Here is a 26,902-nt window from a genome sequence, read left to right as displayed (position 1 = left end):
AGCGTAAAAGACACACCAAGATTAAAATAAGAACGGAAGCATGTCAAAACTCATAGTCTCTATTTCTTTTCCGGAGAATGCCGCTGTCGTGTCTGAATAACCATGTCTCTGATTCACTATTTACAGTTCTGTCCCGGTTTCGAATTTAAAGTGTAATATTGAAATCTGGATATTTGTAATTTAGTTCAATAGCAAGGATACTAACTCTACATTCAAAGTAAAAAAAAAGAACATATTTCATTTTTTTGTTAAAACGAAAAAAAGAACATATTTCCTTTTTTTGTTAAAACGAAAAAAAAAGAACATATTTCCTTTTTTGGGGGGGAGGTTAAAACGAAAAAAAAAAGGTTCCCTCGTAGTTAAATGGTTAGCGTACCTGGCTTTGGCGTGGAAAACCCGGGTTCATTTACCGGCGAAAGCTCATACACCTCGCTGCTGAATGGGACATTAAACTCAAAATTAAATCAAATCTAATCTTAAAAGGAAACTTTAGCTGTTAGCTATTCTTTAAATGAATTTTTAGGGTTAAATATACAGCAAAGAAAGGAAGCTAACCTTATGAAGGGCGTTCAAGTCAATCTGCGACCTTTTTTTACAGGTTTAGAATCGAGTACTAGGGTAGAGGTAGTACATGCAATAAAAACTGGTAGCTTGTGTCCTGTTACTGGTAGGCGGCACTAATTTCGCGCGCCAGCCGGAGACTGTTATTCAGGATGGCGGACAACAGTGTGAACATGTATACGGAACAGCGTGGGGTGATGAAATTTTTGGTAAAGGGAAGCATAAAACCAACTGAAATTTACAGAAGACTTCAGTCGTAACACGTTGATGTGACACTCAGTTGCTGTAAGACATCTGAATGGTGCAGGTGCTTCAAATATTGCTATACGTCTGTCACTGACGATCCCAATCGTGGTGGATTCTAGTTCACAGCAGTCATTTCTGGTAACATTCATTTTTTGAACAGCTTATTGACAATCGTCATATATCGTGATATTGAAAAGGTGTTTAGTCTTTCGTTAGGAACAATAAGCACCTCATGATCGTTTGCTACTCCAAAATATTAATGCACGCTGGGTTTCAAAACATTACAAGAAATTGAGTGGGAGTTTTAACCATATATTCCTTATAGTCTTGACTTAGCGCCAAGTGATTTCCATATATTTTGACCTCTTGAAAAATTCCTCGGAGGTCAGCATTTCCACAGTGATGATGAAGTGAAGCAGGTTGTCCTAAAATGTTTCAGACGTACTGACAGATTTCTCTATGCCGATGTCTCCCACGCAATAGTTGATTTGTTTTAATTGACTTCAACGCCCCTCATATTTAGTTTATGAAGTCTTCCGTCGACGCTGTTAAAAATACGAATGATGATCGGAAAAATAGATTACAAGACCTGTTACGGCTCTTATGTGAGACAAAGCTGGAAGATAAACACATATGATGATAGAGGGCACTCAATGCTAATTCTCGATGTGATCGCCATTTTTGTTCAAGGATTTGTTGCAGCGGCAAATAAGGTTTTCCATACCGGTTGTCCAGAAATTCACGTACTCATAGCCACCACGAAGCAGCGATTTTGACATCATTATATGTTAGATAATGGTGGGCAGCCATGTTCTGCTTTAGAGAAGGAAAAAGCTGAAAGTCATTGGGGACAAGGTTGGGCCTCTAATCGTTCCCAGCGTAAATATACTCAGCAATTTTTTTGTGCTGAATGAGTCTCGCATTATCATCCAAAGGAATCACACATAGGCAGAGGAAACCAGGACGTTTTCGTCTGATTGCATCCCACAATTTCGAAAGCCTCTTGCAGTGACGGTTTCTCCTTGTTCCAATTAATCGATCGTAACACATCTGATAGTCCTAAAATACAGTGCTCAGAACCTTTCTGGACGAAGCAACCACTTTGAATTTCTTCATCCGTGGAGAAGAAGCATGGTTCCATTACATGGATGCCTGCTTCCTTGATGGAGTGAATATGTGCAATATTGTTTCATCACCAATCACTACCCGATAAAGAAAATTATTCCCTGTCGCTGCAGAATATTCAGTGACGTCGCCATTTTGGTTATCGTATGATTCTCTGATATTTTTGTGACACTCATTTTGTGCACATTTTCCTATACTTAAAGACATATCATATGACTGTACAGGTTTTGTGTCCTGTGGGTTACTATTATGGCATAGCCATTTATAAAGGTGTGGGGTTCGGTTGTTATGGGTCTCAGTTTGGGAAGACATGCGTTATGAGTATCCTGGGTTCGATCATCTTTGACCCTATTTGGGTAGACATATATAACAATACGGGATTCGACTCCTGGATCGTGTTTGTCTCTATTTAGGTTTAACGTTGGTTCAGAACTTCTACCAAAACTGAGCATGTAACCACTGGACAGTACTGTTCAGAGTTCGGATCAGAACATTCTGGGAAATTGACATAAGGACTGGGGGGCGCGGTGGCTCAGTGGTAGAGCGTTAATCTCCGGTGCTTGGGGTCCCTGGTTCGATTCCAGCTCGCGCCCTATAGACTTTGTGGAGGACAAACACCGTGCTCGTGGGTTTTCCCGGGTTCTCCCACTTTCTTCATTCCATCATTTCATTCATCTCTCATTATCACCTTCTCCTTTAGCCTAACTGGCATAACCGTAGGACGTAAAACTTAAACATTTCATTTCATTTTGACAAGGACTGATTCCAATTGTTTCCCCTGTCGTGGGAGATCTGGGTTCGATTCCCGGCGGGAGCTCATGTGGTTCGGATTCCACGTTAATCAGTAGGTCCACGTCTCATATAGCCTCGCTGCTGAACGGGACGTAAAACTCAAAGTCAACTCAACTCCAATTGTTTCCCTAATGCCGATACAATTTAATAATATGAATATTATTACGTTGTATTGTCATTGACCTAATTATGTTGGAAAGAAAAGTAAATTAAATTTTATTAAATCTTAAACCATAAATTTTAGACCATTGTAATTATTTTGGTAAATTATTATGAAAGGATACGTGCAATTATAATTTCTTGATTTTAATTAATAACACTGAAACCTCACTAACACAAATTAAATTACACTTTGACACTTCGACTTGATCAATTTAAATATAATAAAACATTTTATTCTTGACCCAATAATACTCGCTGAGATCGCGGTAGTCGCGTGCTGCCGGTTGAACTTCACTACATTGTTTGTTTTTGTTGATTCGCACTTTCACTTATCACTCACTTAATATGTGTGAAAGATGATTTCTAGGCAGTACCAGGGAGGTACACTCGAATTTGGAAGATCGAATTTTCCTTGCTTTCCGTTTTGTCTTCTTTTCGGATGGTCTTGGAGTTGGAGTAAGAGAGTCGTTCCGAAGGCTTTCGTCTTATACAACTTACATTTCTTATTTAGTGTTATACATTGTTTCGAAAATACTTTACGATTAACTTAATTATGTAAATTCATATTAACGACTTATGTACTTGTTTATCGTTGCACTGTTGGCACGTTTACTATAGTTAGTCTAAAATACTATTATTTGGACGTTGCGTGGTTACGTGTTCTCGGTTTTTAAGTACCCGTCAGACTAACTTGGTTTTTCTCCCCATCGGAGCTTCCTGTTGGAAAAGCAACTGATGTCAGAGCTAAAAATAACCATTAGACTTTCTCGTGGAATACATTGAGAGCGACGTTGCTTTCTACGTTACATTTCAGCACCTTATTTGGAGAAAAGAGACGGTCCAACAAGACTTCCGCCGCCGACGCGACGCACACACACATATATATTGTTACATTATACCTTGGTATAATGTATTATGGTCCGAGATTTTTGGACATTTTGTATATATATTTATATTTGTGTTAGTTTAGTATAAATTTTGAAAATATGTAAAAATTTATTGTGGTACTGTAGAGTTAATTTGCAATTTTTTTATTATTTTGTTAAAGGAGTAATATTTAAGTATAGATTTTATTTTAAAAAGTATGTAATAATATTATTTTTAGAATTTTGCTTATTTAATTAAAAATATTGCATTATTATAGGAAATAAGAGTGTATTTTGTAGTTTTTAGTGGTTTTTAGTTTATTTCCAGTGGAATTTTGATGCAAGAAATCTTTTTAAGCAAACCTCAAAATTTTGTTTTGTATTTTTTTTAAAGTTTAAAAATTGAACCATGATGTTTTCTTGGCACATCCCTTTGTTTTAGTAAAAATTGTTTGCTATTGGATCATAAAAATCTTGGCTGCGTTTAAGATTAGCGGCGCATTTGATGTTAATTGAATAAAACTTTTGTTGTATCGTTACGTTATTAACAATAGCCAATTAGTGACCTTTTTTATATTTTTGTCTTACCTGGAGTAGTGCTAGAAGCTAAACGTCAAAATTTATCATTGTCTATAAAACGTAAAAAAGACTTTTAAAAAGTTTAATAGTGGTAGTAGATTAAGGTAACATTTTGGACTTGCATAACTTCCAAGTAAGTAAAATTCCTTGTGGAATGCTCTCAAAACACTGAAGCTAAAATTGTGAGTAGCGACTGACGTCATCAAAAAAGTTAATTAGTCTGCCATCACAGGCGAATCATGGCTGCCGTATAAAGGAATCATCTATCTGTTTTAAAACCATCGTTCAGATCTTAGTTTAGATCAGGTATATATATATTTAAAGTATGAACTATTAAAACTACAGTGAAAAGAATCCGTATCCAGTAAGTAAATATCAGCTAAGCAAGAAAATCTACAAAGAAATCAAATAAGTCCACACTTTTGAATTATGGTCTGGTAAGAAAGAAAGGTAAACAAAGTCGCATAATTGGATAAAACAACCTCAAGATTAACTTTAATTGGTTTAGTGATTTTCTTAATGGTGTTCTGCGTTACTATAAAGTTCTAAATTTTTAAGATTTTCCCAAAAATTACTATATACATATCTGCAATATGAATGTTAAAAACACTCAATGGGGGAAAACATATTACTCATATCAGTTGTCATAATAATAATAAACGTATGTACTACACGTACATAGTTTACCCAAAATTTAAACCTTGTTTTTAAGCCATGAAATCTGTGAAAATCATTGTTTTAATACAAAAATACTGCTAAATTCTTTTTGCTTAAATTCTAAAAAATTCTCATTTAAATAAATACGCTTTAAAATAGCTAAAATAAAATCTAAATAAATTTCCATTATATTAATTTTCCATATCACGGCGCAAATAAATTTTATATATACATTTCAACATACTAATAAAATAAAACTTTCATTAGCAGCTCATGGCTCAACCACTGTGTTCTAATAGCTGTAGTAATTCATATTAATAAAATAATTTAAAATGTTTAAATCAAAAAAGAACTTTTATGTAAAAAAAAAAAAAACATGTGATCTAATCATAAATACGTTCTTAAAAAAGTGTGGTAGCTAAAAAGTAATATATTTTTTTATTTAATAAAAATGTTCATGTGTTATTTTCTTAGGTTAAGTTAGTTTAAGTTAGGTAGGTTAAGGTAAGTTAAATATTTTAGGTTAAAAATATTTCATGTAATTTTCTTATATATTTTACTGTACCTAATATAAAAAATAGGTCAATAAAAGAAACATGATAATCAAAAAAAAAAAAAAAAAAGACCGTGCTACATATGTAAGGTTGCTAAAAATGTGTAAATCCTGCAGCCGGTCATAACCATGTTAAGCTAACGTTAACGCAAAAAAAAAGTAAATAAAAAAACTAGCTTACCACAAAATAAAGTAAAATAATATAATCTAAAGATTTTCATAATGTTGTGCAACCAGTCTGTTTCGTATTTTTCTTACATTTTAGTTCGTTAACCTAAAAAATGTTAAAATACATATAAATAAAAATATAGTAAGTTTAAAAAATTAGTTTTAATTTAAAATAATGCAAATGAAACTTACATGTTAAATAAAATTGTTCAAACTAAAAAAAGTTATACTATAAAATCTTGTAATATCAAATTTAAAAAAAAAGAAAGAAAGAAAGAAAAAAGAAACACTGTTACTAAAATTTTCATTTTCATCAACAAAATTTATAAGTTATTAGGTAAATAAAATATACAAGCAATAAACTAAATATTTTTCTTTCAAAATAAAAAGTCCCACTCTAGCTTTAAATAGTCAAAAATATAATGTTTGCAACGTGTATAATATACTGAAAATGCATAAAACAATAGAGGTAATGTTCTCAATTTCAAAAAATAAAAAAATACAGGTGTAAAAAATTCAGAAGCTTTTGTAACCATAACCAAAAACTAAAACAACCAAATTTTTTAAAAAAATCATTCTTTTAGTTTTCTCAAAATTCTCAATTTAATGTTTTTCTTCCCGTTGCGCTATAAAATTCTATTTAAAAGTTATATCTTTTTATTATTATTATTATTAAAACCATTACACACACACCTTCAATTTTCAATAATCTTCAATGCCAACTCAACTAAAAAATTAACATCCTATATCAATAATACATAATTCACAACCGAACTCACAACAGGTTGTAAATAATAAACTGCAAACCTAAATACCAAACTACAAATTATATATTTAAAAAAAGCTCTAAAATCATCATATTTAAACAAATTTAAGTTAAATTTTCCAAAAACAACTAACTTAATAAATAAACCAATAATTGTTAATGGCATACCTGCACAAGACCCAATAAGTGTCACAACCACCAATCAATAATACATATGCACAATCCATAATCAACATAATAATAATAATAATAATAATAATAATAATAATAATAATAATAATAATAATAATAATAATAATAATAATAATATAAACATCATACACTAATACATAACAATTAATCTCACACTACCTTTATTTTATTTATTTTTTATTGTTTTATTTATTATATATATTTATTCGTCTGTTTGTGAAGAGAAAAATTCTTAGAACTTATTTCATACGAGGTTCACTGAAAAAGTTAGAAATTTTGCAGTAAATTCTTATAGCATTTCCAATAATGTCATAATCACAATGTTCCGCACAACACTATATGGTAGTCGCAGCTTAACTGATATTAAGTGTAATGTTGTTCTTCTGTCCACACGAGGACAGTTCACAACAGTAGTTGAGGTACTGGATCTACAGCTGTGTTCAGAGTTGCCATTAACAATATCAGTCCGTCCTTCTTTGAAAATACAGTGAACTTTTCTATGTGTTGTCTTGAAATTGAGCCCTCCATAATCTGCCTATAAATGTCAGCGGGTGTAGCGTCTTTGGCCCACAGGAATCGCACCACTGACCTTATTCTACTCTTGACTAATTTTCCAGACGAATTATCATTTTAAATTTCTGCTTCTCGGATATACATGGTCAGAATTCGAATGCCTCAAACTTGCAACAAAACAAACATATTATTAAAGGCCTCAAACCTGCAACAATACAAACATATTATTAATCAACAAATGCACTTTTGATATCACTGGTGTTTCCTAGAGTTTCGCAAATTCCTTCATAAATATAATGTTCCAACGCCAAGACCTAGTCAAATGCCTTTCTCGTGCCTGAAACAGTAGATTCCTCCTTCCCCAATTACATGCTAATTGTCAGACAAAGTTCTTAGGCACTGTCCTTCCAAAATGAGTTTTGTCTTAATTATTTTGACCAAAGTCGAGAGCTAATGAAATAAAATTATTTAAGGGTATAATAGGATACATAATCAAAACATGAATCTATTCACCAAACCACCTCAATAACTGTTCAACCAAACGTTTTAGCGACAGACTATCCCCACTCTCAGTACTTACCCCTTAAGAAACCCACGATGCTTGTAGAATACGTAACGACCGAAAATAACTGGGTGATGCCTGATGATGTTTTTAAAAGCTTTATTATATATATGCATATAGGACAGTTTCATTATACGAAGCATATTTCTTTCAACTGCCGATAAGTCTGTAGAGGAAAACCACGTGCAATGACGAAACGAAGATAAGGCAACACTGTTCATTGCACGTCTCCCATCCGTATCGCTGCTGGACATACTGAGCCGTTCATGCTAAAGTAGCGAGCGAGAAAACATGTCGAGTGTGATCGCAGCGCCCGCCAAGTGTGAATGAAGTGCCGTAATTCACACTATTCACGCGGAAGGGCATAATGCAGCAATAATATATTGTCGAATGAAAAGGTTTAGGGCGAGAACTTTATAAGAAATACCCGTTTACGCGAGCATTGCAGGAAAAAAAAAAAAATCGCACAGACGTACCCAAGAGCGGAAACTTGTAATAAGAGACGACGATCTTGATGAATACGTGAATTACCTGCCTCGTAAAAGGCGCACATTCACGTTTTCTGAATTGTCTGCTGAGTTCCCTTAATTTTAAGATTTGTTAATTATGACATTATTACTGTGATGCTTGGCTACAGGAAACTGTGCACGGTGCACTCCTGAATTGCTCGCTGATCCACAAATCAGACCCGTGATCAGGCGGAAATTTTTTTGCAGATGTCGTAGGAAAACTTGTGCCAAAGTGTAGTAAGTCTAATTGTGTAGAAAAGTAGAAGAGTATACCTAAGTTTAGCATACGATAAAGCTTGTATATTCATGTTTGTTTCTTATTTTTAATTTACCGGAGTTTATTATTATTATTATTTTTAAAAAACGCATTAAAATTTGCTGTTAATTTGTTACAGCCGGTTCCAGTGTTTCTGTCAATCTGCAACCTACTGCCAGCTTCCATTTTCCTATTGGATCATTCTGCCAAACTCCAAGCAGCAGGAATGTTCCGATGTATAGCAGCTTTAGTAAGTTTAGGGACTTCCATTGGTGTAATCTTACTGGATATTAATATGACTGTGAGTATTTAATATTTAATCTTATATTAAGGGTTTATTTTGCGATAAATTGTCTTAATGGATAATGCGCGCTTATGTGAGTGGAAGATTACTGTGCACCTGCCTGCCAATAATAGCACCGAATACTCAGCGTAAAATACTGTCTTGTAGAAACGATTGAGGAAACTTGAATTCATATTCTGGTTTAGGATCTCAGAAGTAACAGTGATAGAATGAAACTTGGTCACCTGCATTTTCCCGTACGAGTTGAATTGCTTATTTTGCTGTAAATTGGCCACTCGTCTACTTGGTGGATTACTTATTATTCTGTAAGTTGGCCGCTTGTCTAACTTTGTGGATTATTTATTACTCTGTAATTTGGCCACTTGTCTAACTTTGTGGATTACTTATTACTCTGTAAGGAGGCCACTCGTCTAACTCGGCCACATTGAAGTAACGTTAGCCCTATGCTATGATTGTTAAATTGTTAAGTATGTCCGACACCTAAGTGATTTTTATTTCTTAGAAATCCTTTTAGAACATCATTTACGATTATGTATTTCGGGAGGTCAATAAACCCAAGGGAAGAAATGGGAAGGGGAGGGAAGAGGAGGAATTTCTTCATTGGAAGTAACTTTTACAGAGTTCTCTGTAGCACTGTTTATTGTTTTTATATGTTTTGTCAGCGGGTGTCTGAAAAGATTGGCGCCACTAAAATTTCCCATTAATATTCCGGTACGTGACGTTTGGGCGCGGACGTTTGGGCCCCGCCGTTTGGGCACTGGACGTTTGGGCGCCAGACGTTTGGGCGCGAGTTAAATTAAAAAGTCATTATGTTAGGCGCTGAGTACTAAGTTCCAATCAAGATATCACAAGGTGTCTACTGTAGTGGAAGTCCTTGAATTATACTGGATTTTGTTTTACATACTAGAAATACTGGAATTTCAAAATTCTAAAAACTGAATTAACAATTAAATTTTGTAAATTTAAGTTTCAGCCAAAGTTAAGTGTGCTTTTTATTTGATAACTTTTCAAGCCAAAAGTAAACAGACCAGACTAGATATGATTGACTGCATTACATACATAGTGAGCCTATTCCATTAAAAAATTTAAACAGGCCTTCTACTGTGGTTATGCAATAAGTGTGAATGTCAAACACATTTCTAGTGGCTAAATGACCAATATATGTACACTTAACAATATTTTTCACTTTGAAATCGTTCTTTTTTCCCTTTCTCCACTTTCTTTAATGCAGATTAAATGCTTACAATGGGACGAAAAAAAAGTGTGTTAAGTTTTGATTTTTATATTGGAATGTTAATATAAAAAAGTGATACCAGAAATACGGCATACTGCAGTTCCTAAACTCAATGTCTTAGACACCCTGTATTAACATCTTTCCCTCAACTCGATTAGGATTTAGGATTTTTAGATTTCTGGGTTCTCGGCATTTAAGGCCATTTAACCCGTCACGTTTGAGGGAGCATACTATCCGGGGAAAGGGAAGGAAGGAACGGCCTGGACCTGTAAATTAGATACCACCCCGGCATTATTAACAGTCGTCTGATTCCTTCATTTTCTAGCTTTCTTATATAATACAAAAATTAGATCATTAGATCAGAAGTACAAGAATAGTGAACAAGCGAAAAATCAGTCCATGACGAGGTTAGGCAACAAATACCACAAACGAATTAAACTATTTAATTTAGAAAATATACAGATAAATGAGGTGAGATAAAAACAGAAGTATAGGAAATGTATATATATCTTGATTCGCGCTTAGTTTTCAGTGCCTAGCTTACTTTATATGTCGTAAATTGTGCTTTTTACTATGTACCTCGCGCCCAAACGTCTGGCGCCTAAACGGCTTTGCGCCCAAACGTACGGCGCCCAAACGGCAGCGCCGAAACGTCCGCGCCCAAATGGTGGCGCCCAAACGTCCTGTCCCGTAATATTCTATATCATAATCGAGATTGAACTATAATATGCGGAAAAAGCGAGAGAGAAATTTAAGAATCTGTAATGAAAACAATGTTGGTACTACAGCGCAACCAACACTACTGACGCTAAAAGGAGGTGTCTTTTACTTACTGGCTGCCAGTGTAAAATTATAATGTTCTGTCAGTTTCTGTTTTCGCTTACATTTAACTGAATACGAATAAATAGAAGGAAGCATAGAGCAGGTTTTTTGTAAATTGCCTGATGCGTAACAAATATTACATAACGGCTGTAATTACAAGGTATTTGGTAATTTAATCGAGATGGTTTTATTAACATCTGTTTTCCCCACGTGTTCGGATCCTTTTCCTTCTAGGAGCTTGCCTCCTTCTGGGACAACAAATGACAATCAGATTCATGTTGCAAAGTGTCAAAAGGAAAGAAAAATAGGATAACATGACAAATCTTTTTCTTTGTTCCAATGTCCCGGCGGGAGCACATGTGGTTCGGATTCCACGTTAATCAGTAGGTCCCGTCTTATATAGTCTCGCTGCTGAAAGGGACGTTAAAATCAAAATCAATCTTTATTCCCATGCGTGCTGATCAACACTGATTAGCAGCCATTTTCAGAAAATTGAGTTTTACGTCCTATGGATATGCCGGTTAGGCTAAAGGAGACGGTGAAGATAAGAAATGAACGAAGTGATGGAATGAATAAAGTGGAAGGAAACGGGAGAACTCCGAAAAAGACCCACGTACACGGTGTTTGTCCACCACAAAGTTTACATAGCTTGAGCGGGGTTCGAACCAGGAATCCCACGCACTAGAGGTGAACCCTCTACCACAGAGCCATCGCGGCTTATAGCTATTTTTAGATGCTTAACTCAGCCACTTTTGGTGTTTCACTACTAAGAGGGATGAGGTAGTGTGGATCTTTTTAATATTTTCTGGCACTAATGATTTTATCTGGATCTAGTGGAAGGGGGAAAGAAATAATATACCGTAGCATTTTGTAGCTAATTAACGCACGGAAATTACAACAATTAAAATACAGTGTGTAATGACATATTGATGTCCTTGTACTCGAAGCACTTACATTACAGAGTATAATAGCTTTTTCATCAAGATACATTTCTTTTCTGTGAATTGGTCACTTTTCTGTGAAACCGATGTTGGCCAACGTAGAAAAGTTTCACTGTAGTAGTCGATGTACTGCTCAACGAGAAGTTAACTGGACAAACTTTTGGTAGTGGCACAAATAGTCTAAATACACATAAATTTAGTGCGTTGATTCATTCAGATACTCTGTTTTGCCTTCTTCAAATCATTCAGTGATTCAATTAGATTAGCTTCCTAATTTTAAACTTAATTCACTTTGATGATGATTTTTCTTTTATTTTTTTATTTTTTATTTATTTTTTTTTTTTTTTAATCTGGAAGTGGCAGAACCATGTCCAAACTTAACGTCCAAAAGATTGCATCACTAGACGCACTTCCCTAGGCTTTAATAAAGAAGTCGTTTTATCAAGCGCGTCTATAGCTATTGTGTCCTGTAATTCAGGGCCCTTAGGTATTATGATGGGGAAAGGTCTTTTTTGTATGAGAAGATTTTGCATTATCGCCAGTTCACTCGGCAATAGATCTAAGTTAAGTCTCATCGCAGTTTAGTGTCTAATAGGTCCTATGCCGTTATACTATATATCGTCCTTCATTTGAGTTTTCTCTTAAAAATTAATCACAAGGGCATTATATATCATAATCCACCGAATTCTTCCGATCTGGATGAAACTTGGTATGGTCGTGGACCTTCACCTAAGCTTGTGAAATGTTAGTAATGTGCAAACCTTTGGTTTCTAAGGTATATACGGTTGAAATAAAAATCAACTGAAAGACTATGCGTAAGTTTCAACTAGTCAGTACGCATGTTATATCGTCCAAGAAGAATATATTCACCAGTTTCCAAGAATTATTCATTAGTCATAATAGATAAATGTCAAGATAGTTTCTGTATACTTTATATATATATATATATATCATTTTCAAGTTTATTTTTCAGTTGTTTATTATGTGTGTTTGCGTCTCTTCGTGTCTATTGTGTGTCCTCTCACCTAGTGATGGGTGCTAAAAGACCTCCGTCGTCAGCGCACCCACCTCAACCTTTTCAATTCAATTCAATTCATTTTCAAGTTGGTATTCTGTTATGAAATATTATATCAGTAACTTACACTAGAAATATACAAGAAACATACGTATATTTCTATTTTTAAATGTAGAAAATATATATATTTTTTTTAATGTTGTGCTTTTAATAGTAACACCAGAGTTATTGGCTGCCTAATGTATTTATTTCTCTTTTCTTTTCTTGTCTTGTTTTGCACACTTTTTAAATTGTGTCTAATACTATACAAATTTGAATTGTATATTTTTTTTTTTTTAGCAACAATTTCTCACTATCTTTTTTTTTTTTTTTTTTTTTTTTATATATAGCTTTCAGATTACCCATATTTCTGGATGTTAGTCCATATTGTTTTAATGACGGTACAATCATTACACGCGCGGATTGCAGATTCACGCTATGGAGATATGGATAAACTTTATTACAGTTATATTTTCAGGTGAGTTTGCAAATCCGAACCCTTTTTAGAAAATATGGTACAGTAAAGCCCCAATTCTCCATGGATGTGGGTGGCAAGGACACCGCGGATAGCGAAAATCGCGGATAACCCGAAGAAAACAAAAAATGAGGTGCAAACACGAAATATATATATATATATATATATATATATATATATATATATATATATATATATATATATATGTATGTATCAGCATAAAAACTGTTTTATTGTACAAAAAAATATAAAACTTTTAAAATACCTTGCCCTATGTCTAAATCACTAAAATAAAGAATAGTAAACAAAAAAACAATACTGTACTATATACCTGTCAGTAATTTTCGACGTTCGTACTGTAGGGTCTGTTGTAGTTTCCCGGTTGTTGGCTTGTTTTTAAGTTCATAATTAACCCTCGACTGGCCGCCCGTGGACTTACACTCCGCATGAATGTCATTTACTACAATGAATGTCATTTACTACAACACAAGTCACTCTTCCCAATTCTCGTTTTTCATACCTTGTAACAGTCGCCTTCTGCTTATCAGAGTAGAGTAGCACTTCGAAACATGCACTATTGTTAGAAATATTGACTTTTACAATGCAATTTATTTTCTGTTTTAGAACAGACAGTGCTTACGCATGCATGCTTTGCATGCGGAATATCAGTTCGCAGTGACTACTTATGAAAAATAGTTGAGCGCAACTATAGCAGAGTTAAAAAATTTTTCGCGGCACTCGCGGATAATGAGGGCTTTACTGTACTTCATTCGACGTTGAGAAAATATTTCTAACATTATTGTCATATGTCTTGTGTTTTGGCTTATCATTTCTTACATTTCTTCTAGAAAGTGTCCTTTCTTTTCTCTCAATCTTGAAATTATTCGCTTTATCTTTCGCTACATTTTACAGTCTGATTCCTATTATATCTTAAAAGCATAAATATTACTGTGTATTATTATTTTAAGGTTGGTATAAAGGGGCAAGCTTTGCCGGTAGATATCACTACAGTCTTCGTATCTCTCATGTAGTTTTTATCTTTCACGAGAATTCACGATTTCTTTTACAAGTTTCAGCCTAAAGACTTCAAATTTTTAGAGAAGAAACTTCATAACCTATCGAAGGCAACAATTCGTGCCGATTTTTTAGTTAGAATTTTCTTCATTGTTGAAACAGTTATATTGTTAACGGTTTCAATATCCGTTTCAACATTCAAGCCATTCCAACAATGACGAAAATTCTAAATAAGAAATCGGCACGGATTGTTGCTTTCGATAGGTTATGAAGTTCCTTCTCTAAAAATTTGAAGTCTCTAGGTTGAAATTTGTAAGAGAAGTCGTAAATTTTCGTGAAAGGTATAAAATATATGAAAGAGATACGAAGACTGTAGTGACATCTATCGGCAAAACTTGTCCCTTTAAATGAACCTTAACTTGATTGTCCTTTCTTAAGGAAAAATTCAGGCCATTGGCCTACATCTTTATGAAGAGCAAATTGACATAATGCTCATGTCCCCATTAACCTCCCTAGTCAATCAATCAAGGAAAGTATGATGCCACTGTTGTGAGTGCTCATTTCTTATGTCCTGGTTTTATCCTAGGCTGCGTGAGTTTGTAGTGGCAATATTGTGACCGTGACTCCCCCACCCTCACCCTCCAACAGTTTCACTCTATCCACTGTTCCATTTATCTTCACTGCATATGTAGGGCAATCAATAAGTTTTTGTCCTTTTATGGAAACCGTCGTGTTACATGTTTGAAATTTATGTAGCAAATGTGGCCATGGTTTAAGAAACTAATGTGAAATTTTTACGGTTCTAGATGTAGGAAGTTTGAAGTTATAGTGAGTGGAAGTGTCGAATTGTGCTAACTTCGTTTCAGAAACAGCAATAAATTGCTTGTGAATCAGAAGTGTTGGCTTTCTGTATCTAATATATAAAATTGAAAGTGACTATGTCTGTTACTTCATAACTCTTGAACCACCCGACCGCTCTCGATAAATTTTCAGCATAGATGAGGTTCGGGCCGGAGAAGTGTTTTATCATTTCACTTTGAAGGTGAAACTTAGGGGAGATATATATATATATAAAACTTAACTCTTGAACCACCTGACCGATCTCGATCAAATCTTCAATATAGATGAGGTTCGGGTCTAGGAATGTTTTTCATTTCACTTGGACGGCGCAGCGTAGGGAAGGAGGGGAGATATTTAAAAGTGATCGAAAGTGACCGATATTACTGCTGAATCCATAGTTTTCCGGATCGCTGAGTTGAACAGTAATACTTCCGATCCTGTTTAAATCCAAATTCAGCCCCGCAACTGGGGGGATTGGTAGACATGTAAAAATGATCGAAAATGACCGATATTATTGTCGATTACACAGTTTTCGGGCTCGCTGAAATGAACAGTAATATTTCCAATGCCGTTTAAATCCAAACTCAGCCTCTATTGTCCTTTATGTCCAAAATGAAAGTATTCTCCCCGTACGAAGAACGGGTATTCTGCTAATAAGAACGATTTTTACGTTCGTGTTGTGAGCATGAACGAATGTTGGATATATCACCATGACCCAGAGACTAAAGCTATGAATAAATAGTGGAAGCATTCCCACTTTCCCCACCAGAGAGGCCGTGTGCAGCTTTCTTTCAAGAAAGTAATGTTTTCATTCTTCTGGGCGTATTTCTCACAGGGTCATAGCATGTCTTGGATATATTACAAGGGTCTGCTGGCGGAAATTTTGTGATGCTCCGAAAGCAAAGCGCTGTGACATATTCGGCAAAGGTGTCCACCTGCTATTCGACATTACTCGTGGCCACAAAATCCAGAAAATATAGAATGTTGTACAAAGCATTTGTTACCAGTTGTTTCACCGTTCGCCATATTACCTCTGACTACACCGTCAGATATTTTCTTGTTTGCAGAAATGAAGCAGTTGCTGAAAAAAAAAAAGCGTTTTCTTCGGGTGCTGAGGGCACCGTCGAGCAGGGTTCTTGGAATAATTCTCAGCTCAAAATGTTAGTTTTTATTGGTAAAACCCATATAAAGATACTCACAATCCTTCCCTCTTCCCCGAGGGCATGGCGGCTCAGTGGTAGAGCTTTACTTCTGGTGCGTGGGGTCCCTGGTTCGATCCCCGATAAAGTAAGTGTATGGTGGACAACATAGTGACCGTGAGTTTTCTCGGGTACTCCCATTTCCTCCCACTTTCTCATTCCGCCCATTCTTCCATCATAATTCACTTGCTTTAATCATCTGTCTCCCTTAGCCTAAAGAACATATTCGTGAGACGTTAAACTGAAAGATTTCATTTCATTTCATTTTCCTTCCCTCTTCCACCCATAAAACACTTCCAAAAATGTACTTCAAAACTTGTATTGAAACGATAACCTTCTCTAATGTGATTATAATTACTTTCTTCAGTCGTGTTTCTCAATGCACGGCTAGTTTCAGAATTGGTTTGAAACATATATTTAGCAAGAGGAGATCTTCAGAACAGAATACCATTGAAAAAATATATTTGGGAATTATGCATAACGACTTTTATTCCTGCTGAATCAAATTCACTGTAGTGGTATCCTGCTCTAATCTGGAACAAAAAGCAATGCAACTACATTCCCGTTGTTTTTGTAGGAGATACTCGCATATTACACTTGGGTAATCTGTCTATCTATATAATTGAAAATGAATTGTAAAAATATTTGACAAGTAACTTCTAGACCGCTGTATCGATTTTGATTATTCTTGGTACGTGAGTAGACTGTAGGCTAACGTAAGTTTTTATCAAATAAGTTTTCCCGAAGGGCGTGTCTTCAGAGAGGGAGTGTAGAGGAGATCTAAATATTTTTGTCAAAAATACATTATTTCACGAACTTGGTATGTAAACTCCTCATTAAAGATAAGAGGACACATATCCCAGTGTTTTGGAAATTTCCATTTTAAGAAGGGGGAGGCATTTTGTATATAAATAAAAATTGATGTAACGATGTTTGGTGGCCAACTTCTAGACCGCTATACCAGATTTGATGATTTTTTAGTACATGAGTGGACCATGACCTAACTCAGGCTTTTATCACATCGTCGGTATGAGGGGAGGGGTGAGAAGGATGACGTAAAAATAGTCGAAAACGACTGGTATTAGCGTGCAATCCATAGTTTTCGGGGTCGCTGAGATGAACAGTGACACTCCAACTGTCGTTTCAGTTCACATTCAATTCCCATCGTTTCATCTCTGGTGCTTGGGGTTCCGGATTCGTTCCAAGCCCCCGCCAAGTGAACTTTGTGATGGGCAAACACCGTGTGCATGGGTTTTCTCGGAGTTCTCCCGTTTCCTCCCACTTTCTTCATTCCACCATTTCATTCACTACTCATCACCGTTTCCTTTAGCCTAACCGGCATAACCGTCGGACGTAAAACTCAAAGATTTTCAATTCCCATCGACATCGGATGATGAGGGGGTAAGTGAGTGACAAATAAAAACAATCGAAGACGATCAATATTAGTTTGCAATTCAACTCAAAGTTTTCGAGGTCTCTGAGAAGAATGGTTTCAATGTCGTTTAAGTCCACGTTCATCCCCCATCGGTATGGGGAGGTGAGTGTTGGGAGGAAGGGTTGACAAGTAAAAATGATAGATATTAGTGTGCGATTCATATTTTTTGGGGTCATTGAGACGAATAGTAACAGTTTCTGTGTCGTTCAAATCCAAGGTCAACCCTCATAAGCATAGATGATGGTGGTGAAAAGAGGTATGAGGTGAAAACGAGTGACATTGCGGGTCTTAACATTACACTTCCATTGAAATAAGTTTACTAAAGGCAAGGGATTTACACACCTTCCATAAACTTATTCTCCCCGTGCGGAGAACGGGTATTTCAACTCGTTACACACACATAAACGAAAAAAGGTTTTATTAAAAAACGGAGATGGGAAAACTCGTGAGTTCTTCTTCCGTATCTGTAGTAGTTCCGGGTGAAAAGTTGTAATCGCACAGAAATTTATGGGCAGGTACACAAAGTATATGATGAAAATACAATATCGCGTCAGGCTATCGCAAAGTAGTGGCAGATGTAACGTGCAATCTTTTGAGCAACTTTTAGTGGGAATTGTGCGATCACCCCCTCCCAGCACAGATCTTGCACCTTGTGATTTCCGTAGTTTCGATTCCAGGAAAGAACTTTCAAAGCGACGATATTATTCCGATGACGAGATGAAACAGGGTGTCTATCGGTCACGAAAGTCATGAAAGTCACGAAATCAGAAAACGGTCATGAAAGTCAAGAAAAATCACAAAATTTAGGTTTTGGGATCACGATTTTTTTTTTTTTTTTTTTTTTTTAATCTGTGCAGATATAAGTACAGGCTGGAAAATTTTGTTGTGTAAAAGAATTCACCACCAAAAATGTATCTGGTCGTTTTTGTCACAACCAAATTGCAAGCAAAGCACGCTTCTATAGCATGCATGAAAATTCGGCCTAATTCACACCCAAATTTGCTCTTGAGAATGTTACAAAATTTTATGGTTTGGTAAAGAAAAGGTCACGAAATTTCATTTTGGAGTTTTAGTAGACACTCTGTGAAAGCTGGTTACTGGACCTTAAACGGGAATTCCTTACAGAGAGCATAGAAAAGCTTATGTCACACCTCGACAGATGTTTAAATAAAGGAGATGATTACGTCGAAAAGTAATTTTTATGCAAAACTTTTGTGTACAAATAAAATTATTGTAAAAGTTTGCTTCTGTTTTGTTTCCTCAAGCAGTGCAACTAATTTTATAACTGCCCTCGTATTTATACAACCACATATTCGGCATTTATTAAAAGATAACCAAGCGTATTTAAAAAAAAAAAAAAATAAAGAAAGAAACAAATACTGTGTCATATGCTCAAGATAGTTGTTACAACTCTCATCCGTTACGTTTTTATTTATTTATTTATTTATTTTTTAATAAAGAGGGAAACGAATTTTAAACATACTAATGCCGTCTATTGCTTTTGTTTCAGTGTTGTTGTTTTAGCGCCTGCAAGTTTATATTTGGAAGAAGCATTCCTGGTGCTCCATTTTCAACATAGACGTCAAATACGCTTTTATGTAGGTTGTCTTCTGAGTGGTGTTCTTGGTGTACTTTTAAACGTGTGGACTTGTCGGATAAAACTGGATCAGAGATTTGGTAAGGTACAGGGTGTGGCTAAACTAATCGCTTGTTTACTTGCCGTACCAGTATTTCAAGCGGAATTGACTTCACTTGTTTGGGCTTCCATCATTTTAAACCTTGTATCGAGTATTTTTATCCCAGCGGAGACAACAGAGGATGATGCTGATGCATTAGAAGTTTAGCTGTGTGAGTCCATTTTGTAATAAATGAACAATATTACTTGTTTTAACAGGAATTTTTGTACCAAAGCATATGCTCAACGAAACAAGATACATTTAAGGTACTGTAAATGTATGATTAGAAACAATGCATTCATGTTTGGCCTAATTTTGTAGAGTGGCGTACAGGGCCGTGTCGTGGGGAGTGGGCGAGCGGGAAGACTGCCCCGGGCGCCGAAGTAAGGGAGCGCAAAAAAGAGAGAAGAAAAATTATTTGGAATATTACTAGTATGTACTTAAATCCTCTTCCTCTTGTATGAAGTGGTCCTATAATGTTACTCATGTTAGGAAAATGCATGTACACATATATAAAATGGAAGGAAAAAAGTAATAAAACGTGCTCAAAATCAAGGAAAAGTAGGGTTTATTTTTGAAAATTTTCTTACGCTTCGCGTCAACCATGGTGGCGCTTCGTGGCTGGTCTGTCGACCTCAGTCATATGTACAAGGACGCCATCGTATACTTTCACCCCGGGCGTTGACTTTCCACGGCACGGCACTGGTGGCGTACGCTTGAGTTGAGTCATTCAGGTCTGGGTTTCCCAATAACTAGGATAACTTAGTTTTATCCAAGGAAGTATTGAGTGAAAATGAAAAAAAAACGTACAAGAATTGTGAAAAAATAAAGTACAGATCAGTGTTAGCTAGTTGAGCGGAAGATATTGTTCTTAGGTTTTTAAGTTCAATGTATGTTAGCTTTCGTCATACGAAACCAGTTCTTATCATTGAAGTGAGACTATCTAATATATAGGGATTAACCATCAGAAGCAAAGTTTTAAACTATTTTTAGGATAAAATCTGTTTTATTCTTCGGCGAACCGGATTATGTAATATACAGGAGTGAACTTTCAAAAGGAAAATTGTAGACGATTGTTAGGATCAATGTGAGCCTTTGTCATATGAAACTAATTTTAATTCATCAACAAAGAGGGATTATTTAATACACAAGAATTAACTTTCAAAAGTTTAAATAAAATTTCAAGCTTTTCCTCGATTTATCTAAAAGAATGAGAAAAATGAAGTCTGTAACCTTTGCAAGAAAACCACCAATGTCGCCTGTCTTTGTACAGCAGGAGTGCTTGATTGACTAACCGATTGATTGATTTTTATTTACGTTTTTTGCCGGCAGCGAGATTGATTAACTTACTGATTGATTGATTTTTATTTACGTCTTTTGTCAGCAACGAGATTGATTGCTTACTGACTGACTGATTTGTACCTACGTCATATGTCGGCAGCGAGATTGATTGACTTACTGATTGATTTTTATTTACGTCTTTTGTCAGCAACGAGATTGGTTGACTTACTGAGTGATTGATTTTTATTTACGTCTTTTGTCAGCAACGAGATTGGTTGACTTACTGAGTGATTGATTTTTATTTACGTCCTTTGGTCAACAGCGAGATTGATTGACTTACTGATGATTGATTTTTATTTGTGTCTTCTGTCAGCAGCGAGATTGATTGACTTTAGGCCGTTTGTTATCAGCGAGATTTATTGACTGATTTTATTTATGTCCTTTGTCAGTAGCGAGACTATATGTGATGAAACCTACACTTTAAAGTGGAATCTGAACCACTATACTGCAGTGGATACTCCTCTACGGGGCTGTAACTTGTGGGGACAGGAGGGGCAACTGCCCTTCCCCCATTTAAGCATCCCGCTGTTCAAGGCGGACCCACTTCAAGATAAGACGTCTTACTCAATATAATACGATACGAACATGAGTGTATAAATGAAGCATAAAGATGTTCACCACATTCTTAAAACAACATACGCACATATAGACATACAAAATCTCTTGAATGAAACAAAAATGTGATCTGGGCTCATTTCAATAAAACTATTAGAGCCCTCAAAAACATCATACATTTCTTAAGGCTTTAAGAGGCCTAATCCCTGCGAAATTAAAATACCACTAATTTTACAGCAATTATGTTTATCTTCAAATGGATAAAAGATAATCGAAATGTGGAACAAGAGCGTGCTACACAATATTATTTTGCGTGAGGTACCATTATTGCAATTCACCTAGCAGCTTTCCGTTTCAGCTATTCATAAACGCGAAAATAAATGTCAATTTTCTAAATGGCTGGAAATTGAAAGCAGATAAGTGAGTTGTGATAACGGCATCTCATGTAAAATAATATTGTCTAGCGAGCTCTTGTTCCACTTTTCAATTATCTTTCATCTATTTGAAGATATCACACAACTCGCTGTAAAATTAACGGTATTTTAATTTCGTCGTGATGGGTCCTCTTAAGTTGTGTCAAATATTGTCCTCTCAGTGTAACTTCTGAAGCACGGAAAGGACTCCCAGGCCGTTTCCAAAACAACTAAAAATAATGTAAAATGCTACTTCTGCCCGATCATTATCTGAACACAATATATTTCTTAAAGTTGAAGCATAAATGTAACCCGGATCTACCTCAATAAAACGCCAAGTAGGGCTACAAGAAGCAATGAAAATGTTTATTAAGGTTTTAAATCCTATGAGCACAAATTTCACATTTTAATAAGAAGCTCAATTTCATATCTTCCGTGAGGGGCCCAAATATTAATGCTTGCCCCTCCAGGAAAAGTTTCAAGTTATGGTTCTGCTCTTACACCGGAATGTGAGGATCTGCGTGACCCATTCTTCATACCACAAACTAAAATTTTAATTAAACTATTCAAGTTTTTATACTAATGATGTAAACGCAGGACCTATAAAAAGAATTAATAAATTTAAAAGTAATGAATATAAAAATTACAAATATTGAAGAACGCTGTTTTCCCCCGCCCTCAGAAACAGTAAATACTAGAACAACAAGCACTATACTGAATATAAGAGTACAGATATAAGTGTAAGTATTGGAGATGCTTAAAAACTAGCATTCTGTTTCAAGCTTCCGTGCTTTTTTTGCCTGAGAAATGTTGGGCTTTTTTAGTGCAGAGATAACAGTAATCTACACATTTTGCTTTCCCGTTATAACACGAAAAAATACTTAAGTACCGAATTCTGAAGAGAAAATTCTGAAAAATGTTCAAGAATCAAAGAAAATATGTTTCTCGATAAGGGAGAAAAAGAGCAAATCGGTGAACGCAATGTGGTTCTCTAGTTTCAGTGAATTAATCATAGAACTATTGCAATGATGTTCGACAAAAATGTTTTAGTATAACCATTAGTAGTGATAGCAGTAACTGTTCTAAAACCGTAGTAGATTTCATAGAACAAAATTATGATTTAAAATCTATGAGTAAACAAAAATTTCATGATAACTATGTATAACATTGATTGAGGCCGCTAAAATTTGAGGTGAGAGAACGTTTATAACGCTAACCACAAGTTTTAATTTAAAAAACTTCCATCACGATATAACGGTAAAGAAAGAAGGAACTCTGTGAATAATGATGTTAAACTAACATCATACCCAAAAATAGCCGTCTATGGCTTTAACTGTGTAAACTTAACTCTGAAGCTCAGGATAAAATATTTTTTCCGAACGGAGAACGAGAAGTAAGCAAGATTTTATACCAAAACAAGAATGGTTTTGTACTTGTTTTTTGTTTATAGTACTTTTTTCTCGTGCCTGCCAGATTGCATTTATGCAGCCAGTAAAACACATATTAATATGTGTAACTTCCCGAAACTCGATAAGATTGTTAGGTAACCAGAACGACATATGGGATATGATGGTTGCATAACGTATACTTGCTGCAAACAACTGCAATGCTAGATTGAAAACCAATCAAGACAGGCAGCTACGGACTGAACATTGATTGTAGAATCCATTACAAGTAAACAAAAGTGATATTTGATTAAGAAAGTTATAAAAATTTAAAAGGAGGAGAATTTCCATTTTTCCTACAAAAAAACTTACTTTAAAAAAAAAAATCTATGCAAACCTATCCAACAACTGTGTTCAAAATACTAATTTCATCTAATAAATTTAATGTCGTGAGAGGAGCCGCTGTATTAACTACTACTAAAATCCTCATAAAGTCATATTCAATATAAAAATAGCATACCCCGATTAATTAATAGTCTTTGACTTCCTTATCCTTCATAAGAAATATTTACCAAACAAAATCATCGTGAAGAACATAGGCTGTAAGCAATTATTAATGTCAGATAACTTCTAAATACTCAAAAACTCCATTGCGAGCCACTACACCAGCGAGAAATTTAAACTGCAAAGGAGTTATATCCTTGTACAAACAAGTACGTTGTGTGCCGCCTAACTGTACTATCTTCTTATGTCTAAGTTTTAACTCGATCCCAGCATATACCATAGCTTGAGAGAAGGTAATGACAACATTCATCGAAAATTACAGTGCTACATTCAAATCAGAGAACATTTTGCAAACCGTGATCTTTCAGTGCTTCATATTGGATTATATTTGAATAATTATACGATCATTGTTAGATACAATACTTTTGATGAGATTTACCTTTGCCAACCGTAGTATGCCTGCTATTGTGCTTTGGAACTAGCAGAATGCATTTACTATTAGTCTATTCTTTGTATGCAGCGAAGTATGAATTGCCGGTTGATTTACAGCCTCGAATGCGGTCAGTTCAGTAAAAAATTCTACGAATACAATACTTGGTTAACTGTATTTGAAGTTCATTCAACTTAAACTGAATGTAATACAAGAGTGGAACACGAAATAAAAATAAAAGTAACGTGATAAGTTTTGCAGTTAAATTAATTATAACTAAAGCAGTCAGTTACATGAATCTTCTAGCTCCAAACAATATTAGTCCTATTTCTGGCTTGAGCTTACGTGATTTAAATCCCAGCTGTCTACGTCTCATATATGTGAAAGGACATTAAACTCAAATCCCACCAATATTTGATGAATGTTTTCTCAAGATCTTTCTGAAGAGTTTAGCAAAAAGTTGATCTTGTATTATCCATAGAATACTACTGAGCTGATTATCGACAGGTGCAAGTTCTTCCTTAACCATAAAGTTTTACCCACACAACAAGTCTGAAGAAAATCGACAAATACGTTGGCAGAGATAAGTGTGTACTTCTGAACTGTTGAGATTTTCTTATTCCGAGAAAATCGAGTTTTTGAGTTAACTGAAATTATAATTGAAGGCGGCACTATTCTAGTGACTATGTATTGGGATTACCGCATATTTCTCAACCCAGGACGAGGCTTTTGCCGCAAATATGGACTTGTCTTCCTTTTGCGACATATGTGGAATTTTTCTTTACTGGACAGAATCACGAGCTTCTATTAAGCGCTAACTTCATCCGTTTCCTCGCCTACCGCTTCAGCTTTGAACGTTCGCAGATCCAGTGGACTCTTCCAATGAGGAAGGTTTATATCTGATTTGATTTTTAGTGTAGTTTTATAGTAAGTTCTGAAAATATACCCAGTATGTGCTGGATTTTTTTTTTTTTTTTTGGTAATCCCTGGTTAAAAATGGAGGGCTCTTGAATGCGGAATGATCTTGGGTTCAAAATTATACGGTATTTTTTTTTTTCAACGGAATGATAAATTACAACCGAATTCGTTAAATACTCTAAATCCTTTATAATCCAAAGGATATGCTTTAAATCCTTAATACTTTATAATCCAAAGATTTAACGAATACCCTACAATTGTATCGACAACAGTTATAGATAACTTCATGTGTTGTTGTTTACTGACCTAGATAATAATGCAAAGATGTCATAACGGAAGATGACTCATAATAACAACACACTTGATTTGGAACCACACAATGTTGCCATCTGTGTGTTATTCTGAGGCATTTTCGAGTGGCCCTCGTATATAGGGATTTATGGCATGATTTAAAGAAAACAACTATGCTTCCAATTTAAGTAAAACAAATCTCTCCAATGGATTAGTGCTACTACTCTGTGGGAAAACTTCCTTCACATTCACGAGTTATTTTAGTTTTATTGATCATTCCCTTACAGAGAAAACAAGTAATATGTTTTGAATCAGTAGAGGAGACATTCATGTGTTTATATTGGTAACTGGGAACAAAGTATAATTTTCTGCTTTTACAGTTATGTAGGTCATATTGCAGACCACTTTTCCAAAAGAAAAAAAAAATAAACCTTTTCTCATTTATTTTCAACAAGAGTGAGATTAAATTAATATCAGTAAGTGAAAGTTATTCAATTGCATTGTGTAATTAAAATAAAATTTGATGTTAAAATAAAAATAAAAGTTTATTTGTAATATTCCTTATGAGTATATGCAATAATGTTCTTTGTTTAGACTTTTTGAAAGTGATATACTGTGTAATAATTGATTGTCTTGTGGTGCTATAAAGTGCATGCATGCATTTTTGTCTTCGCATAGTGGTGCGCATTAGTTGTCAAAGCGAAGTTTATATTTTTTAAAAAAACATATATTTTTTTATTTTGTATACTTTTTTTTTTAGAAATCTTCCAGTTGATATATGCAATAATTACTGTGTACTGGAACTAAAGTTGTTGTGTTTGTGATTTTTGAAAGGGAGTATGTGGAATATTTTTAAAATTTGATTGTGGCGGTGTAAGGTAAAAAACCAAATGAAGAGATTGAAATAACAAGAATAAAACCCATACTGATTTTATTGTATGCTTTTAATTTCTGCATACCTTCACACTTTAGACAACTTCCTATGTCAGGGCGTCATTTTAAATTGAGTAATGTACGCATGTGTCAATTCAGGTGAAACCTGACCCCATGCATCAGGTTAATGTTATCTATCTTCTAAAGAGGCTGAATTCAAACACTTTCTTGGGGGGCGCGGTGGCTCAGTGGTAGAGCATTCACCTACGGTGCTTGGGGTCCCTGGTTCGATCCCAGTTCGCGCCGTGTGGACTTTGTGGTGGAGAAACACCGTGCTCGTGGGTTTTCTCGGGGTTCTTCCGTTTCCTCCCACTTTCTTCATTCCACCATTTCATTCATTTCTAATCATCACCCTCTCCTTTAGCCTAACCGGCATAACCCACGGAACGTAAACTCAAAGATTTCATTTCATTTTCAAACACTTTCTTAATAAACGTAAAATTGTGCTCTGCTTCTTAATGGTAACTGAGAGATTTTATTCAGAGTGTCTATCGGTCACGAAAGACACGAAATCAGAAAATTATAAGTACAATTGTAAGTATACAAATATAAGTGCAGATTGAAAAATTTTGTTCTGTAAAACGTCAAAATTCACTACGAAAAATGTCGATCGTCAGCTTTAGACGCTACC

General features: G+C 35.1%; 1 protein-coding gene across 2 annotated transcripts in view; it reads left to right on the top strand.

The window, feature by feature from the left end:
- The window catches only part of LOC145684136 (UDP-N-acetylglucosamine transporter SLC35D4-like), a 36,869-nt gene extending 10,597 nt beyond the window's left edge, over positions 1-26,272 (top strand). For both annotated transcript variants that reach the window (XM_081756061.1, XM_081756062.1), the window contains 3 exons: positions 8,647-8,808; positions 13,213-13,340; positions 19,336-26,272. In XM_081756061.1, the coding sequence (XP_081612187.1) occupies positions 8,647-8,808; positions 13,213-13,340; positions 19,336-19,669 (624 nt within the window). In that variant the 3' untranslated portion in view covers positions 19,670-26,272. The remainder of the gene's footprint in view (positions 1-8,646; positions 8,809-13,212; positions 13,341-19,335) is intronic.
- Positions 26,273-26,902: the final 630 nt, after the last annotated feature.

The sequence above is a fragment of the Thermobia domestica genome, chromosome 4, assembly GCF_964235325.1.
Source record: "Thermobia domestica chromosome 4, izTheDome1.hap1.1, whole genome shotgun sequence".
NCBI classification, from domain to species: domain Eukaryota; kingdom Metazoa; phylum Arthropoda; class Insecta; order Zygentoma; family Lepismatidae; genus Thermobia; species Thermobia domestica.
Note: the sequence above shows the minus strand (reverse complement) of the source record. Positions and strands in the feature narration are given on the sequence as shown.